Below are 19,226 nucleotides of genomic sequence, written 5' to 3'. Positions count from 1 at the left end.
CCCGAATCTTAAGCGTTCAGTTTTGCCTTTGCTTACATAGAATTGTCCAAGCTATCACTTAACTGCCTGACAGTACTGGGGCCTGTACAGCATTGCTTCTCTTTGTCATTGCAGGCACCCTTGGCAATGTAAGTATTAAAGGAAATCACTTTATATTTTCTAAGGGAACCCGACTCAGGTTTCTTTTTCACAAACCAGAATTGGTAACAGAAACCCCTCAATGATATTATGGATTAAAAAGAAAACAATCTGTCTCTTTAATCCATGAATTGATTTTCCTGTTCCATACACCTTTCCTTGATGAAAATATATCTGAAATAGAATTTACACATAAAGAGCTGTACCACAAAATAAGCTTTTTTCTTACATTTTTCTTTTCGTATCTATTTTCCCTTTTTCATATATTTTTTTCTTTTTTTTATCCTTTTTTTAGTAATTCATCAGGTAGTCAGAGAGTGAAATATCCCTTTGAAGTTATCAAAAGAGTCTTCATTGTGTGTCAGTGCTTCAGTTGGAGTGGCTCTGTCTGTTTGTATGGAAAATTGAAGACAAGAAGATGAATTCTGAGTGAAGACTAACCCAGAGAGACTCAAAGTACAGTTAGAAACTGTCTATTCTCATTCTCTGGGAAAAGTTTATTTCTGGTCGGACACTCCCATTAAATGTTCAATTTATTGAGCTAAATTTGTGTTTCTTGCACATTTTCCTTTGAGCTGCTTTTAAACAAAAGAGGTTCGTGAATGGAGTTAAGCATGGGATTTTTGGCACAGTTAAGGGTTCCTGTATTGTTGTTATAATGAGCTTTGAATGCAGTATAGTGGTTAAGGTGGTCATGCTCAATCGCTGGTAGTGCCATGTGGTTGTCTCCTGGGACAGTGGCTGGTATTTCATCCTCTACATTAATTATCTCAATAGTTCGCGTTGGCCCATGATGCTTATGTAGCTGGTGCTGTTTACGCAGTTTGTAAAATGCAATAAGCATCACTGCTGCCATAAAAGTGATAGCCACAAAACAGCCAATAATGATCTTTGTTGTCTTCATGACATCATCTAAATCTTTCATAATGTTTCCTGTCACGTCCGTTATTGGAATAGTGATTGTCTTCTCTGTGGAGTGTGTACTGCGTGTGGTAAGGGATGTGGTGGAATATGTGTTTCCCCATCGAACTGTTGGAGTTGGACCAGGCTCCTTCTCAGAGGGCTTTATCTCCTCTGGTGATGAATCCATTGTTTCCACTGTCACAGTAGTAAAATATGTGTAATCAGTTGTAGTTGGATCAGCAACAGCAGACACATTAAGTGTAGCAGATGCTGTTGTATTTCCTGCTGAGTTTGTAACCATACATGTGTACTGACCAGTGTCCTGGACTGTCACATTTGTAAAATTCAGTGTTCCATCATGAAGGACAGAGATTCGAACTCTGTAAGAGCCATGAGTCATCAAGGTACCATTTGGTGTTAACCAGTTTACAGAAGTCATTGATGTGCCAGTTCTACATTTAAGTTCAGCTGCCATACCTTCAGTTACATTGAGGTCAGTTGGAGGCTCCACAATGACAGGTGCATAGCATGTGAAATGACTCTGATCTAGTTCTCCAATGTATCTTGTTTTTAGGTTTGGTGGGGAATGACATCGAGCACAACAGGTTGTATTGTTGGGTACAGTCTCTTTTAGCCACCAACTCAACCATAACACATCACAATTGCAGTGCCAAGGATTATGGTTAAGGTGTACTCGCTCCAGGCGGTGAAGAGGTGTAAAAAGGTCATGGGGAAGAGACATTAAATTGTTATGAGAAAGGTTAAGTTCCTCCAAGGATTTCAGATCATCAAATGCATTGCGCTCTATTGTTGCAACATGAGCATGCATCAGCCACAGCTTTCTAAGACTTGTTAACCCTTGAAAAGATCCAGGTCGAATAATTTCCAGACGATTTCCAGACAGCTCTAGTTCTTCCAGCCGGACAAGTGCTGTTAAGTTGGGGATATCTTTTAAATTGCACATCCCTAGGTTCAGATATCTCAAATTTACAAGACCTTCAAAAGCAGCTTCAGAAATGTATTGTAGAATCTTAAGCTCCCCCAAATCAAGCCGTCTCAAAGACGGAACCCTGTTGAAAGCATAGGATGGGATACTCTCAATTGGATTATTTCTCAACCACAACTCCCTCAGCTTCGATAGATATTCAAAGGCTTGTGTTGGAACAGTTGTCAAACGATTATCAAAAAGCTCAAGTGTACTGAGATTCGGGAGTCCATTAAAAGCTCCCACCTCAATCTTCCCAATTCGGTTTTTGCTGAGCTGTAGAATTTCCAGATGGCGAAGGTGCTTGAAAGTGTCTGTTTTGATGACCTGAATGATATTTTCCTGAAGGTTCAGGTATCGCGTATTGACAGAGATGCCGTCTGGTGCTTCAACCAGTTCTTTCCGTGTGCAGGCAACTCTACTGGCCTGATTGCTGCATGAGCAGACAGCAGGACAAGATGTTGGATTTGTACCTCCCAGGGCCAAACTTGTGACCCATGAGATTAGTAAAAGTTGCTTCAAAATCATCCTACAAATCTTCAAACCAGGCATTCCGAGGGTGCAACGATGAGTGACCATCTTCAATTTTCATAATTTAATAATATTTTTTCTGTGTATTTTTGTCTTCGGTAAATACCTAGAAGTGCAGATAAAACAACATAAAAATATCATTACTTGTAGGCGTAAACAAATATACAAAACCATATATACACATACATATTTATTCATCTGAAAAGTGCAAAAGATCTTGTGAAGCATAGTAAAATAAATGTTACTATCACAGTCAAAGTAGTTGGAAATGTCCTTTGCTTCCATAGAGGAATGGATGTCAAACCAGGACCTTAGGGTCTACCACCTAATGGTAGAAGACAACCTTTGTCAGAGCAAACCCAAATGCAATTACACTACCAATGATGGATTCTCTCATCTCTCCTCTCTGTCTCTCTCTCTTTTTTCATGGCTCAAACCTTCAGCTACTTCCAAAAGTCCCTATCAGCAATGCATTTTGGGGTACACCCTTGTACCCTCAAAGCTCGTTTCTGTCAACAACACTCATAGCTGTCCTCTCCTAGCGGCATATGTCCCGTTAGTGTCCCCACTTTCACCCATCTCCTGTCCATAGTTCTACATGTTTTCTCCTACTCTTATCTGTCTTTTCTTCCAGCAGTCAGGGTATGGTTGTCATTTTCATTACATTCATTCCAGTCCTCTGTGTTTGTGTATTCTCTTATCTTTGCAACATTCTGTACTAGTTTTTGCTGTATTGTTGCTCTTGTCTTTGTGGTCTCCTCTGGCAATCATCTGCTCCAATTCCCATTTGCCACAATCGTGAGTGTCGCCTTTTCCCCCCAAATAGCAACACTGATTCTTTGCTTGTTTTGACCCTGACCCATCTTTACTCCCTGACCCAGGCATCTTCTCTGTTTGGACCCTGGCATCATCTCTGTTTGGACCCTGGCATCTTCTCTGTTTGGACCCTGGCATCTTCTCTGTTTGGACCCTGACATCTTCTCTGTTTGGACCCTGGCATCTTCTCTGTTTGGACCCTGGCATCTTCTCTGTTTGGACCCTGATATCTTCTCTGTTTTGACCCTGGCATCTTCTCTGTTTGGACCCTGACATCTTCTCTGTTTGGACCCTGACATCTTCTCTGTTTTGACACTGGCATCTTCTCTGTTTTCATGATGTGTGGCGTATAACTCACTCCTCAAAACTGCAATTCACGCGTTGCTCTAAAACATATAATAGTCTCTCCCATATTGATTTGATATTGAGTACGACAGAGATTCTTTCCTTCATTCGTTCTGAGAATATTCAGCCTCAGGGAATTTCTGATCACTCCCCTTTGGTGGTTAGTTGGCATCTTAATCCTTTTTGGTTGTCTTTATTCTCGACCCTAGATAAAATATCAGAAGATATGTCTTATTTCTTAGCCGTGAATAGAGGAACAGCCATGGAGGGGTGGTCTAGGATACGCTAAAGGCCTATCTTCGTGGAATCTTTATGAAAGAAATCAGTTTCTAACACTATAAAAACTGCTTCTAGAAAGGAGCTGGAGCAGGCCCATGATGCAGTCTTAAGGAAGAAGCGAGTTACGTGCAAAGTCCTACTCAAGATCATTTGACTAAATGGCTTGATCTTCAGTGAAAGGCGTAGTCCATGCTCTCTGAGAGGGTGCAAAATAAACAACTTTTCTGGAAATGTGTGTCCTGGGCAGAAGGAGAAGCAGCAGGTAAACTTTTGGCTGACTTAGTCCGCTATCTCTCATATCAGTGCACTTCGAAATAGTAGTGGACAAGTATGTGTATTATATACACCCAGGGTCAACTATAAGAAGAAGATCTCTTAGCAAGTTTTTCTAACACCAACGTCCTTGGAACAGATATACTGCCTATTGAGGTATACAAACAATGTGGTCGGGTGTTACTTCCAATACTCTTAGATGTGTTTATGTATCAAGCTTCCATGTTAGTAATTCCTAAGAAAGATAAAGAGACCCTGTTACCTGAGTCTTCTAGGCCTCTTTTTTTGCTTAATACAGATGTGAAGATATTGGCAAAGGTGTTAGCCACCAGGTTACATACGGTGATTTATTCTATAATACACCCGGACCAAACAGGCTTTATACCAAATTCTTCTACAGCGATTAATATTAGCTGAGTATTCCTCAATATGCAGGTAACATCAGAAGCTACTGGTAATAGGACTTTATTGGCTCTCGATGCTGTCAAAGCATTATATTTATGGGCGGTTCTATGTAAATTTGGGTTCGGAGAACTATTTGTAGTTGGGTGAAATTGCTCCATGCTTATCCTACTGCTTCAGTGCATGTAAATAACTATTATTCGTTATGTTGTCGCTGAGATGTGGCACCAGACAGGGATGTCCTTACTGGAAGAGAATGTTGCCCTGTATGCGGATGACATTCTTCTATTTCTATTATTTGTAGGTGTGATGTCCTTCATTTCAGAATTCAGTAGTTATTCAGGGCTGCGGGTTAACTGGGATAGGTCCTAGTTACTTCCGTTGGACGCTCTGCTGACACCTTTAATTCATTCTTTAACTTATATTAATGTCTCATATAAAGTATTTTGGTGTTATGATTTCCGGTAATATAATGGCATCACGGGACTTGTTCTGCCCTTTTGTTTACATTCCATGACAGCTTTTGGTCCCCTAATGGAATGTAATTAAATGGCCGTAACAAGTCCCGTGACCTCACGACTCGCTCCACCCCTTTGTTGACGTTTGGGTCAAAGTTGTCATTTTGTGCAGCAGCAGGGACTTTTTTTTTCGGCGAGTCGGCGGTCATCGTCTATCATGATTGATGCGGATCTACATCGCTGGAGGACGTGATTGATGTTAGGATTAGATCGATGGACACTATTATCAAAAACTGTTTTGTGTTTTTTTTTTCCACATAAAGGCATTTTTTTGATGGCGTGATGTGTTTATTTACTTATTTTACTGTATTTGGTGAGTCAGTTGCAGTAACAATTACCCCTTACTCATTCATGGGGAGGCAGTATATGGGTGTCCCTTTTAGGAAAGGGGACATCCAGTTTCAAAAAATCCACCCCTTCCCGCAGACCCCCACAACCACTGGATCAGGGTTGCGGGGAAGATGCCCTTGTCCTCCTCAACATGGGTCCCTCCCTGGTAAATAACCCTCCCCATGTTGAGAGCATGTGGCCTGGTATGGTGCAGGAGGAGGAGTATGCATGCTGGTCTTCCCTAATTTCCTGCTCTGCCAGGCTGCTGCTCAAATCAAGGGTCTGGTAAGGGATTTTAGGGTGGATCCCACCTTTTATTATTTTGGTGTTGGGGTCCCTCCTATAATTCCTTTAGGTCTGGTATGAATTGGGGAGGGGACTCCACCCTTTTTTTTTTAAACTTTAACAACACAAGTTCATTCTAAATGACATTTGGGAAAAAGTTTTGGATGCATCTGAATTTTCTTTCATTCAGAAATTGGGATGCATCCGAATGTCCGAATATGCCGAAATTCATCCCAATTTCAATTCGCAACAATACGAATCACACATGTCTACTGACTTCCACAGACCTCAAACATTCTGCAATGCCTGTAGCAAGATGCTGTGGGCAGGCATTAGATACAGTGCTTTTCCTTGGGCTGTCTTCTTCTTGTCAGGTCTTCAAGAAGAAAGAAATATGCTAAATTGGGTAATCAAAACCCCATAATCCAGACTTTGGCTTCCAGCCTGAGAAGAAGTTAACTGGGCTCACTGTAGGGGGGAGGCTTCTGGGAGATGGTTCATTCATAGGAAACTTTGTAAAAGCAATTGTTACATTCTCATAATCTATCACCTTTAGAATATCCATAAATGTGATTCTTCTACACTTGGGATTTGATTACAATAAAAGTAAAGAGGTAACAATGCCCTCAATACTTTGTCTAATAAGAAAGGCAATAAGTGAATCGGTTAACCCCAACCCTAACTTCATAGCACAAAAGGAGTGATATACTGATTGCGATTCGTTTTACATATATACTGAGTAACATTTTTTTGTGGTTGGTGCAAGTTTTACATAGGAATTACATTTGAATGAAAGAAGATTCACAAGACTCCTTCCTGTTAAAGAAGCCAAGAAGAAACTCTTTTCTTTCCCACCCGGGTTTTAACATCCTGCAGTGCAAGTGCTATTTATATGCCTTTATATCTACTCTTTCAATGTCTCTTTGAGTGACTATACTGTGCTGTGGAAAGCTGCTCTTTTCTATGTAAATATATATATTTTAGGTGATTTACCTGTATGGTGTGTGTTATCATGGCACAGGCAATATTACTTACATAAAACTTCATGTACAGCTGGCTTGTTTTTTTTCCACCAGGAAAGGGCTCCTGCTAAATATCTGTCTATGTTGTAGACCAAGAACACTATGCAGAAGACACCGATGACCATTCTCAGGTGCCACGTAAAAGCAGCTTAAATGATCAGGTGAAATCCAGCTGTTGACCGGTCTCCTGGACCTATTTCACACATTTACATGCACTACTGGTAAGTTGGCCATGCCTTTGATACTTTGCACTGGCATCCAGTAAATCCCTTGGAGAGTTTTAATACTAAAGTCTGTTACATATTTGGTAATATTTCTCTGATATGGAAATTAGATTAGACACTAAAAGTGACAGAATTATGCAAGTTTACTTACTGTGGGCAATTCAACAATGACTAAACCTCCAAACAGGTTTTCCTCCATACAGGTTTCTGAACAAGTGCTTCTCCTGGAAAACAAGGATACCATCTGTTAAAGATGCCAATTATTGGTGGGAGGATCGGAGGATGCTATGTGTGCATGTGTTGGAGAGTCAATGAGTTGCTGGATGAACAAACAGAAAACAAAGATGAAGAGACGATGGGTGGATGGATGGATGGATTAATAAGTGGACAGATTGGTGGTTGGATGGATGTGTTTGTAGAAGGTCTTGATGAACGAAAACGTAAATTAGTTCCCAGACTTGTGCATTTGGCTTCTGGTTCCCTGAGCACTTCCTGTAGTAGGGAGTGGAGAGTGAACACTGAGGGGGGAAATCAGATGGGGAGATGGGTGTGAGAATTGAGCAGGCAAGGGGTTAGGGTTACCCAAACGTGTAAAGGAGAGCTGGTGCTAAGAGGATAAGGGTGTGCTATTCACTTCCACATTGGCAGACCTTTTCCGTCGTCAAATCATCAACATTATGGCGCACTTTTCAACCCATTGGAATATTTTGCTATTGTATGTCCGTCTCCACTCTCAAGGCCTGAGCACTGCATTTGGTGCAATGTGAACACACATAGAAATGGCGGCAGTGACAGCTCTGTGGCTTTGCGAGTTTAAAAAGAATTGATTTTATTTTCGGCTGATAATAGAGTATTTTTTTAAACATTTGTCAGCCACACGTACATAAAGGGCAATGTTACTATATCTGAAAGCATGCATTTTAAAAGATCTTATGTTTCCGTTCTCTTGGTAAAAAAGAGAATAGGACAGAGAGGAAGAACACCTGAAAAGCTGACATGTAAAGTGCACTTTTGTTTAAGGCTAATAAAGGTTTAATTTGTCAATAAAATGCTGAATCAGCAGATTTATACTGAGGCAGAAATAGTAATGCAGTAATCAAGGTAAATGGTGTTAAATAGATATTGATGGAATGTGAGCCGAGCCTGCACCCACTATACAGCTGAGATTCACGTGACATCACAGAGGAAGCAGAGAATGATGTTCTCAGTTGCTATGGCAATCTCCATAGATACAAGTATGTTCTACATCCCTGCAGGATGTCTTTTCAATAGGATTCTGCTTAAAAAAATCCTGTCTAGAAGGAGAGAGGAGGAGTGTGGGTGGCTAGTCAAATATATCCAGATAGGCGCCTTCACTAGCTCTCATGTCCGCAATGCATTTTATGTTGCAAAGAAAACCATTTAAACACAAATGGCATCTAATAAAGAGCAAAGTCCTAACAGTGTCTGCAATCATTTGCTGCCTTGGCTTACTGTTCAGTCCATGAAAACAATATCTGGAACATCATCACTTTGTGTGCCTTCAACATAGAATGCTGTATGGAGCCAGAGGCTGTGCACCCCCAGATGATCCTTCATAATGGCCACGCTCAGACTGAAGGAGTATACTGTAAAATGAATCTACATTCTGACGGTGATGAGTATCTTGGCTCAACCGACTGGAATTTGCCTTAAATATGGCTGATTTACAGTGTTCAAATACTTGATAGCTTGAACCAACCCACATTGTACTGGAAACCGGCTCAGCTTCATTATAGGGGAGGCCACATGTTGAGTAATCCTATCAGACCAAAGATTAGCCATTCCACTTGTACTATAGAGATCAGCTAGTGTGCGTAGGGATCCATCCTCTGGAATGACACACCGGATACCTGTCATGACAGCAATGTGGAGGTTGCTACACCCACCACTAAGAAAAGCCACCAGAGTACGAACACAATCACAGGGCCACCAGAGTACGAACACAATCCCAGGGCCACCAGAGTATGAGCACAATCCCAGGGCCACCAGAGTATGAGCACAATCCCAGGGCCACCAGAGTATGAGCACAATCCCAGGGCCACCAGAGTATGAGCACAATCCCAGGGCCACCAGAGTATGAGCACAATCCCAGGGCCACCAGAGTATGAGCACAATCCCAGGGCCACCAGAGTATGAGCACAATCCCAGGGCCACCAGAGTATGAGCACAATCCCAGGGCCACCAGAGTATGAGCACAATCCCAGGGCCACCAGAGTATGAGCACAATCCCAGGGCCACCAGAGTATGAGCACAATCCCAGGGCCACCAGAGTATGAGCACAATCCCAGGGCCACCAGAGTATGAGCACAATCCCAGGGCCACCAGAGTATGAGCACAATCCCAGGGCCACCAGAGTATGAGCACAATCCCAGGGCCACCAGAGTATGAGCACAATCCCAGGGCCACCAGAGTATGAGCACAATCCCAGGGCCACCAGAGTATGAGCACAATCCCAGGGCCACCAGAGTATGAGCACAATCCCAGGGCCACCAGAGTATGAGCACAATCCCAGGGCCACCAGAGTATGAGCACAATCCCAGGGCCACCAGAGTATGAGCACAATCCCAGGGCCACCAGAGTATGAGCACAATCCCAGGGCCACCAGAGTATGAGCACAATCCCAGGGCCACCAGAGTATGAGCACAATCCCAGGGCCACCAGAGTATGAGCACAATCCCAGGGCCACCAGAGTATGAGCACAATCCCAGGGCCACCAGAGTATGAGCACAATCCCAGGGCCACCAGAGTATGAGCACAATCCCAGGGCCACCAGAGTATGAGCACAATCCCAGGGCCACCAGAGTATGAGCACAATCCCAGGGCCACCAGAGTATGAGCACAATCCCAGGGCCACCAGAGTATGAGCACAATCCCAGGGCCACCAGAGTATGAGCACAATCCCAGGGCCACCAGAGTATGAGCACAATCCCAGGGCCACCAGAGTATGAGCACAATCCCAGGGCCACCAGAGTATGAGCACAATCCCAGGGCCACCAGAGTATGAGCACAATCCCAGGGCCACCAGAGTATGAGCACAATCCCAGGGCCACCAGAGTATGAGCACAATCCCAGGGCCACCAGAGTATGAGCACAATCCCAGGGCCACCAGAGTATGAGCACAATCCCAGGGCCACCAGAGTATGAGCACAATCCCAGGGCCACCAGAGTATGAGCACAATCCCAGGGCCACCAGAGTATGAGCACAATCCCAGGGCCACCAGAGTATGAGCACAATCCCAGGGCCACCAGAGTATGAGCACAATCCCAGGGCCACCAGAGTATGAGCACAATCCCAGGGCCACCAGAGTATGAGCACAATCCCAGGGCCACCAGAGTATGAGCACAATCCCAGGGCCACCAGAGTATGAGCACAATCCCAGGGCCACCAGAGTATGAGCACAATCCCAGGGCCACCAGAGTATGAGCACAATCCCAGGGCCACCAGAGTATGAGCACAATCCCAGGGCCACCAGAGTATGAGCACAATCCCAGGGCCACCAGAGTATGAGCACAATCCCAGGGCCACCAGAGTATGAGCACAATCCCAGGGCCACCAGAGTATGAGCACAATCCCAGGGCCACCAGAGTATGAGCACAATCCCAGGGCCACCAGAGTATGAGCACAATCCCAGGGCCACCAGAGTATGAGCACAATCCCAGGGCCACCAGAGTATGAGCACAATCCCAGGGCCACCAGAGTATGAGCACAATCCCAGGGCCACCAGAGTATGAGCACAATCCCAGGGCCACCAGAGTATGAGCACAATCCCAGGGCCACCAGAGTATGAGCACAATCCCAGGGCCACCAGAGTATGAGCACAATCCCAGGGCCACCAGAGTATGAGCACAATCCCAGGGCCACCAGAGTATGAGCACAATCCCAGGGCCACCAGAGTATGAGCACAATCCCAGGGCCACCAGAGTATGAGCACAATCCCAGGGCCACCAGAGTATGAGCACAATCCCAGGGCCACCAGAGTATGAGCACAATCCCAGGGCCACCAGAGTATGAGCACAATCCCAGGGCCACCAGAGTATGAGCACAATCCCAGGGCCACCAGAGTATGAGCACAATCCCAGGGCCACCAGAGTATGAGCACAATCCCAGGGCCACCAGAGTATGAGCACAATCCCAGGGCCACCAGAGTATGAGCACAATCCCAGGGCCACCAGAGTATGAGCACAATCCCAGGGCCACCAGAGTATGAGCACAATCCCAGGGCCACCAGAGTATGAGCACAATCCCAGGGCCACCAGAGTATGAGCACAATCCCAGGGCCACCAGAGTATGAGCACAATCCCAGGGCCACCAGAGTATGAGCACAATCCCAGGGCCACCAGAGTATGAGCACAATCCCAGGGCCACCAGAGTATGAGCACAATCCCAGGGCCACCAGAGTATGAGCACAATCCCAGGGCCACCAGAGTATGAGCACAATCCCAGGGCCACCAGAGTATGAGCACAATCCCAGGGCCACCAGAGTATGAGCACAATCCCAGGGCCACCAGAGTATGAGCACAATCCCAGGGCCACCAGAGTATGAGCACAATCCCAGGGCCACCAGAGTATGAGCACAATCCCAGGGCCACCAGAGTATGAGCACAATCCCAGGGCCACCAGAGTATGAGCACAATCCCAGGGCCACCAGAGTATGAGCACAATCCCAGGGCCACCAGAGTATGAGCACAATCCCAGGGCCACCAGAGTATGAGCACAATCCCAGGGCCACCAGAGTATGAGCACAATCCCAGGGCCACCAGAGTATGAGCACAATCCCAGGGCCACCAGAGTATGAGCACAATCCCAGGGCCACCAGAGTATGAGCACAATCCCAGGGCCACCAGAGTATGAGCACAATCCCAGGGCCACCAGAGTATGAGCACAATCCCAGGGCCACCAGAGTATGAGCACAATCCCAGGGCCACCAGAGTATGAGCACAATCCCAGGGCCACCAGAGTATGAGCACAATCCCAGGGCCACCAGAGTATGAGCACAATCCCAGGGCCACCAGAGTATGAGCACAATCCCAGGGCCACCAGAGTATGAGCACAATCCCAGGGCCACCAGAGTATGAGCACAATCCCAGGGCCACCAGAGTATGAGCACAATCCCAGGGCCACCAGAGTATGAGCACAATCCCAGGGCCACCAGAGTATGAGCACAATCCCAGGGCCACCAGAGTATGAGCACAATCCCAGGGCCACCAGAGTATGAGCACAATCCCAGGGCCACCAGAGTATGAGCACAATCCCAGGGCCACCAGAGTATGAGCACAATCCCAGGGCCACCAGAGTATGAGCACAATCCCAGGGCCACCAGAGTATGAGCACAATCCCAGGGCCACCAGAGTATGAGCACAATCCCAGGGCCACCAGAGTATGAGCACAATCCCAGGGCCACCAGAGTATGAGCACAATCCCAGGGCCACCAGAGTATGAGCACAATCCCAGGGCCACCAGAGTATGAGCACAATCCCAGGGCCACCAGAGTATGAGCACAATCCCAGGGCCACCAGAGTATGAGCACAATCCCAGGGCCACCAGAGTATGAGCACAATCCCAGGGCCACCAGAGTATGAGCACAATCCCAGGGCCACCAGAGTATGAGCACAATCCCAGGGCCACCAGAGTATGAGCACAATCCCAGGGCCACCAGAGTATGAGCACAATCCCAGGGCCACCAGAGTATGAGCACAATCCCAGGGCCACCAGAGTATGAGCACAATCCCAGGGCCACCAGAGTATGAGCACAATCCCAGGGCCACCAGAGTATGAGCACAATCCCAGGGCCACCAGAGTATGAGCACAATCCCAGGGCCACCAGAGTATGAGCACAATCCCAGGGCCACCAGAGTATGAGCACAATCCCAGGGCCACCAGAGTATGAGCACAATCCCAGGGCCACCAGAGTATGAGCACAATCCCAGGGCCACCAGAGTATGAGCACAATCCCAGGGCCACCAGAGTATGAGCACAATCCCAGGGCCACCAGAGTATGAGCACAATCCCAGGGCCACCAGAGTATGAGCACAATCCCAGGGCCACCAGAGTATGAGCACAATCCCAGGGCCACCAGAGTATGAGCACAATCCCAGGGCCACCAGAGTATGAGCACAATCCCAGGGCCACCAGAGTATGAGCACAATCCCAGGGCCACCAGAGTATGAGCACAATCCCAGGGCCACCAGAGTATGAGCACAATCCCAGGGCCACCAGAGTATGAGCACAATCCCAGGGCCACCAGAGTATGAGCACAATCCCAGGGCCACCAGAGTTTGAACACAATCCCAGGGCCACAGGAGTACAAACACAATCCCAGGGCCCCCAGAGTACAAACACAATCCCAGGGCCACCAGAGTACAAACACAATCCCAGGGCCACCAGAGTACAAACACAATCCCAGGGCCACCAGAGTATGAACACAATCCCAGGGCCACCAGAGTACAAACACAATCCCAGGGCCACCAGAGTATGAACACAATCCCAGGGCCACCAGAGTACAAACACAATCCCAGGGCCACCAGAGTATGAACACAATCCCTGGGCCACCAGAGTACAAACACAATCACAGGGCCACCAGAGTATGAACACAATCCCAGGGCCACCAGAGTATGAACACAATCCCAGGGCCACCAGAGTATGAACACAATCCCAGGGCCACCAGAGTATGAACAGCCATACAGTACATGTAATACAAACATTTGCTTGATGGAAAAGCCGCACCGAGCTGTAAACATTGCTAAAATACATATTTGTGTGATTTATGCCGGTTTATGTATTTGTCAGATATTATCTATGTAAAGCCGCCATAAAACATATTTTTTCTATGAATAGAATGTATTTTTCTTCACATTTGTATTATTTTTACATGTGTTGACAACCAAACCTTCACATATTTTGCTAATACAGTCAAATGACTGGGGGGTCAATGCTGCAAGGATATTCTACTTAGTCTCCATCTTCCTCCTTTTCTTCTTGAGGTTTTGATTGCTGTCTGGGTTCCTGCGGGGGATACTCACCCCTCTGTTTGTTCCGGTGACCATTACCACTGAGGCATTTTCTGTCGGGCCTCTAGGAGAGAAAGTGATATGGGCAGAATGCCCTCACTGGAGCTTTAAACCTTCTTTGCTCTATCCATGTCTATCTATGTGTCGGCTTTACTGCACATTGCAATTGTCTCTACATTTCTGCGTCATTTATTTTTGATACCCTTTGATAGTAAGATGACCTGAGTAGATGTCAGGGAGGTGGAATCTCTCATGTGTTGCTGGTGGCGATGGGAGAGTCTTGTCATTTGTTTCATCCTTGGTTTTTCTTCAACCTGACAAGGTCACGAGGTATCCATGACATGAATCTGAAACGACTAGTCTATCCAGCTCTGACTGTTTATTATAATGCCAACCTCCATCTCCATAGGCTTTGGAGACAATGAAAGGTGGGCATAAGAGTGTCCGGAAAACATCACCTGTCCCAGTAATCTATGGTGCCATTGTATAGTAAACCTTATGGGAGCAGTCCAGGGAAGCCATTACAACAATCCTGTCCACTTTCTGCTCTTCATGGAACACCACAAGCCTTTCCTTGCCCTGTAATTCCACATTGCCAATCAGGCATGCTTCTCCCTGAACTTCTCACTCTGCAGCTGGGTACCCCCCTTTGTCGACACGTAAAGAAGCAGCTACTGTATATTATTCACATACCTGGGAACTTTTAAATATGGTAATTCCTGAGACTGTGGGCAGCGTGGTGGCCGCATCTGCACTGAGTTTGGAGGGCTTACATGATAGTTCCTGATTCTACAGATTGGTGGATAGGAGGAATCCAAGTGCACTGTGTGTACACCATTCCATTGACACTGACAGTGGCTGTAGGTAGGAACTAGGTGCATTGATAATGTAATGACAAATAGGTGAGAGCATCTCTGAAAACATGTGTGCACCTGGCTCCCACCTATCTGCCATTCCATTGACAATGACAATGCACTTAGCTGCCACCTACAGGTACTTCACTGAAAGGTGTGTGCACCTGGATCTCACCTATTGACCATTTCAGTGACACTGAAGGTGCTTGTAGGTGGCCGCCAGGTACATTGTCATTGTCTCTGGAAAGGTATATGCGCCTGGCTGCCACCGAAAAGCACTGTCAATGTTACATGGTATATGCACCTGTGTCACCAATACACCATTCCAGTGATGCTGACAGTGTTTGTAGATAGTGGCCAGGTGCATCATCAATGTCTCTAGAAAAGTGTGTGCACCTGACTGTCACCTATTTACCATTGCAGTGACAAAGACAGCCCTTGTAGATGACAGCCAGGTGCACACACCTTTCCAAAAACATCTCAATGAATGACATTCCGGGGATACAGTATAAGCACTCTGGTAATCCACAGCAACCGGATCAAAAATTCCGGTATTGCCGGGTAATTTCTGGCAAGTTCCCACCAATGATTATTCCACACTCATTTGGTGAATTTAGGGTTAGAGTAATTGGGGCAGCCAGAGTAGGGTTAGAGTTATTGGGGAAGCCAGAGTAGGGTTAGAGTAATTGGGGCAGCCAGAGTAGGGTTAGACTAATTGGGGTAGCCAGAGAGGGTTAGAGTAATTGGGGCAGCCAGAGTAGGGTTAGACTAATTGGGGTAGCCAGAGAGGGTTAGAGTAATTGGGGCAGCCAGAGTAGGGTTAGACTAATTGGGGTAGCCAGAGAGGGTTAGAGTAATTGGGGCAGCCAGAGTAGGGTTAGACTAATTGGGGTAGCCAGAGAGGGTTAGAGTAATTGGGGCAGCCAGAGTAGGGTTAGACTAATTGGGGTAGCCAGAGAGGGTTAGAGTAATTGGGGCAGCCAGAGTAGGGTTAGACTAATTGGGGTAGCCAGAGAGGGTTAGAGTAATTGGGGCAGCCAGAGTAGGGTTAGACTAATTGGGGTAGCCAGAGAGGGTTAGAGTAATTGGGGCAGCCAGAGTAGGGTTAGACTAATTGGGGTAGCCAGAGAGGGTTAGAGTAATTGGGGCAGCCAGAGTAGGGTTAGACTAATTGGGGTAGCCAGAGAGGGTTAGAGTAATTGGGGCAGCCAGAGTAGGGTTAGACTAATTGGGGTAGCCAGAGAGGGTTAGAGTAATTGGGGCAGCCAGAGTAGGGTTAGACTAATTGGGGTAGCCAGAGAGGGTTAGAGTAATTGGGGCAGCCAGAGTAGGGTTAGACTAATTGGGGTAGCCAGAGAGGGTTAGAGTAATTGGGGCAGCCAGAGTAGGGTTAGACTAATTGGGGTAGCCAGAGAGGGTTAGAGTAATTGGGGCAGCCAGAGTAGGGTTAGACTAATTGGGGTAGCCAGAGAGGGTTAGAGTAATTGGGGCAGCCAGAGTAGGGTTAGACTAATTGGGGTAGCCAGAGAGGGTTAGAGTAATTGGGGCAGCCAGAGTAGGGTTAGACTAATTGGGGTAGCCAGAGAGGGTTAGAGTAATTGGGGCAGCCAGAGTAGGGTTAGACTAATTGGGGTAGCCAGAGAGGGTTAGAGTAATTGGGGCAGCCAGAGTAGGGTTAGACTAATTGGGGTAGCCAGAGAGGGTTAGAGTAATTGGGGCAGCCAGAGTAGGGTTAGACTAATTGGGGTAGCCAGAGAGGGTTAGAGTAATTGGGGCAGCCAGAGTAGGGTTAGACTAATTGGGGTAGCCAGAGAGGGTTAGAGTAATTGGGGCAGCCAGAGTAGGGTTAGACTAATTGGGGTAGCCAGAGAGGGTTAGAGTAATTGGGGCAGCCAGAGTAGGGTTAGACTAATTGGGGTAGCCAGAGAGGGTTAGAGTAATTGGGGCAGCCAGAGTAGGGTTAGACTAATTGGGGTAGCCAGAGAGGGTTAGAGTAATTGGGGCAGCCAGAGTAGGGTTAGACTAATTGGGGTAGCCAGAGAGGGTTAGAGTAATTGGGGCAGCCAGAGTAGGGTTAGACTAATTGGGGTAGCCAGAGAGGGTTAGAGTAATTGGGGCAGCCAGAGTAGGGTTAGACTAATTGGGGTAGCCAGAGAGGGTTAGAGTAATTGGGGCAGCCAGAGTAGGGTTAGACTAATTGGGGTAGCCAGAGAGGGTTAGAGTAATTGGGGCAGCCAGAGTAGGGTTAGACTAATTGGGGTAGCCAGAGAGGGTTAGAGTAATTGGGGCAGCCAGAGTAGGGTTAGACTAATTGGGGTAGCCAGAGAGGGTTAGAGTAATTGGGGCAGCCAGAGTAGGGTTAGACTAATTGGGGTAGCCAGAGAGGGTTAGAGTAATTGGGGCAGCCAGAGTAGGGTTAGACTAATTGGGGTAGCCAGAGAGGGTTAGAGTAATTGGGGCAGCCAGAGTAGGGTTAGACTAATTGGGGTAGCCAGAGAGGGTTAGAGTAATTGGGGCAGCCAGAGTAGGGTTAGACTAATTGGGGTAGCCAGAGAGGGTTAGAGTAATTGGGGCAGCCAGAGTAGGGTTAGACTAATTGGGGTAGCCAGAGAGGGTTAGAGTAATTGGGGCAGCCAGAGTAGGGTTAGACTAATTGGGGTAGCCAGAGAGGGTTAGAGTAATTGGGGCAGCCAGAGTAGGGTTAGACTAATTGGGGTAGCCAGAGAGGGTTAGAGTAATTGGGGCAGCCAGAGTAGGGTTAGACTAATTGGGGTAGCCAGAGAGGGTTAGAGTAATTGGGGCAGCCAGAGTAGGGTTAGACTAATTGGGGTAGCCAGAGAGGGTTAGAGTAATTGGGGCAGCCAGAGTAGGGTTAGACTAATTGGGGTAGCCAGAGAGGGTTAGAGTAATTGGGGCAGCCAGAGTAGGGTTAGACTAATTGGGGTAGCCAGAGAGGGTTAGAGTAATTGGGGCAGCCAGAGTAGGGTTAGACTAATTGGGGTAGCCAGAGAGGGTTAGAGTAATTGGGGCAGCCAGAGTAGGGTTAGACTAATTGGGGTAGCCAGAGAGGGTTAGAGTAATTGGGGCAGCCAGAGTAGGGTTAGACTAATTGGGGTAGCCAGAGAGGGTTAGAGTAATTGGGGCAGCCAGAGTAGGGTTAGACTAATTGGGGTAGCCAGAGAGGGTTAGAGTAATTGGGGCAGCCAGAGTAGGGTTAGACTAATTGGGGTAGCCAGAGAGGGTTAGAGTAATTGGGGCAGCCAGAGTAGGGTTAGACTAATTGGGGTAGCCAGAGAGGGTTAGAGTAATTGGGGCAGCCAGAGTAGGGTTAGACTAATTGGGGTAGCCAGAGAGGGTTAGAGTAATTGGGGCAGCCAGAGTAGGGTTAGACTAATTGGGGTAGCCAGAGAGGGTTAGAGTAATTGGGGCAGCCAGAGTAGGGTTAGACTAATTGGGGTAGCCAGAGAGGGTTAGAGTAATTGGGGCAGCCAGAGTAGGGTTAGACTAATTGGGGTAGCCAGAGAGGGTTAGAGTAATTGGGGCAGCCAGAGTAGGGTTAGACTAATTGGGGTAGCCAGAGAGGGTTAGAGTAATTGGGGCAGCCAGAGTAGGGTTAGACTAATTGGGGTAGCCAGAGAGGGTTAGAGTAATTGGGGCAGCCAGAGTAGGGTTAGACTAATTGGGGTAGCCAGAGAGGGTTAGAGTAATTGGGGCAGCCAGAGTAGGGTTAGACTAATTGGGGTAGCCAGAGAGGGTTAGAGTAATTGGGGCAGCCAGAGTAGGGTTAGACTAATTGGGGTAGCCAGAGAGGGTTAGAGTAATTGGGGCAGCCAGAGTAGGGTTAGACTAATTGGGGTAGCCAGAGAGGGTTAGAGTAATTGGGGCAGCCAGAGTAGGGTTAGACTAATTGGGGTAGCCAGAGAGGGTTAGAGTAATTGGGGCAGCCAGAGTAGGGTTAGACTAATTGGGGTAGCCAGAGAGGGTTAGAGTAATTGGGGCAGCCAGAGTAGGGTTAGACTAATTGGGGTAGCCAGAGAGGGTTAGAGTAATTGGGGCAGCCAGAGTAGGGTTAGACTAATTGGGGTAGCCAGAGAGGGTTAGAGTAATTGGGGCAGCCAGAGTAGGGTTAGGGTTAGAGTAATTGGGGCAGCCAGAGGAAGGTTAGGGTTAGAGTAATTGGGGCAGCCAGAGGAAGGTTAGGGTTAGAGTAATTGGGGCAGCCAGAGTAGGGTTAGGGTTAGAGGAATTGGGGCAGGCGGAGTAGGGTTAGGGTTAGAGTAATTGGGGCAGCC

General features: G+C 47.1%; 1 protein-coding gene across 3 annotated transcripts in view; it reads right to left on the bottom strand.

Annotated features, from left to right (window-relative positions):
• Nucleotides 1-405: 405 nt before the first annotated feature.
• LRRC4B (leucine rich repeat containing 4B) overlaps nucleotides 406-19,226 on the bottom strand; it is a 39,562-nt gene continuing 20,741 nt past the window's right edge. Inside the window, exons 1-2 of one of the 3 annotated variants that reach the window (XM_018574319.1) lie at nucleotides 7,203-7,232; nucleotides 406-2,663 (exon numbers count right to left, since the gene is read on the bottom strand). In XM_018574319.1, coding sequence (XP_018429821.1) covers nucleotides 680-2,605 — 1,926 coding nt within the window. In that variant the 5' untranslated portion in view covers nucleotides 2,606-2,663; nucleotides 7,203-7,232 and the 3' untranslated portion in view covers nucleotides 406-679. Of the gene's footprint in view, nucleotides 2,664-7,199; nucleotides 7,233-19,226 lie in introns of those variants that run through there. The other 2 variants (XM_018574320.1, XM_018574321.1) reach the window with 2 other exon arrangements.

This window comes from Nanorana parkeri, unplaced genomic scaffold (genome assembly GCF_000935625.1).
Source record: "Nanorana parkeri isolate BGI_ZX_2015 unplaced genomic scaffold, ASM93562v1 scaffold2876, whole genome shotgun sequence".
NCBI lineage: Eukaryota > Metazoa > Chordata > Amphibia > Anura > Dicroglossidae > Nanorana > Nanorana parkeri.
The sequence above is the reverse complement of the archived record's forward strand: the minus strand, read 5'-3'. Positions and strand labels throughout refer to the sequence as shown.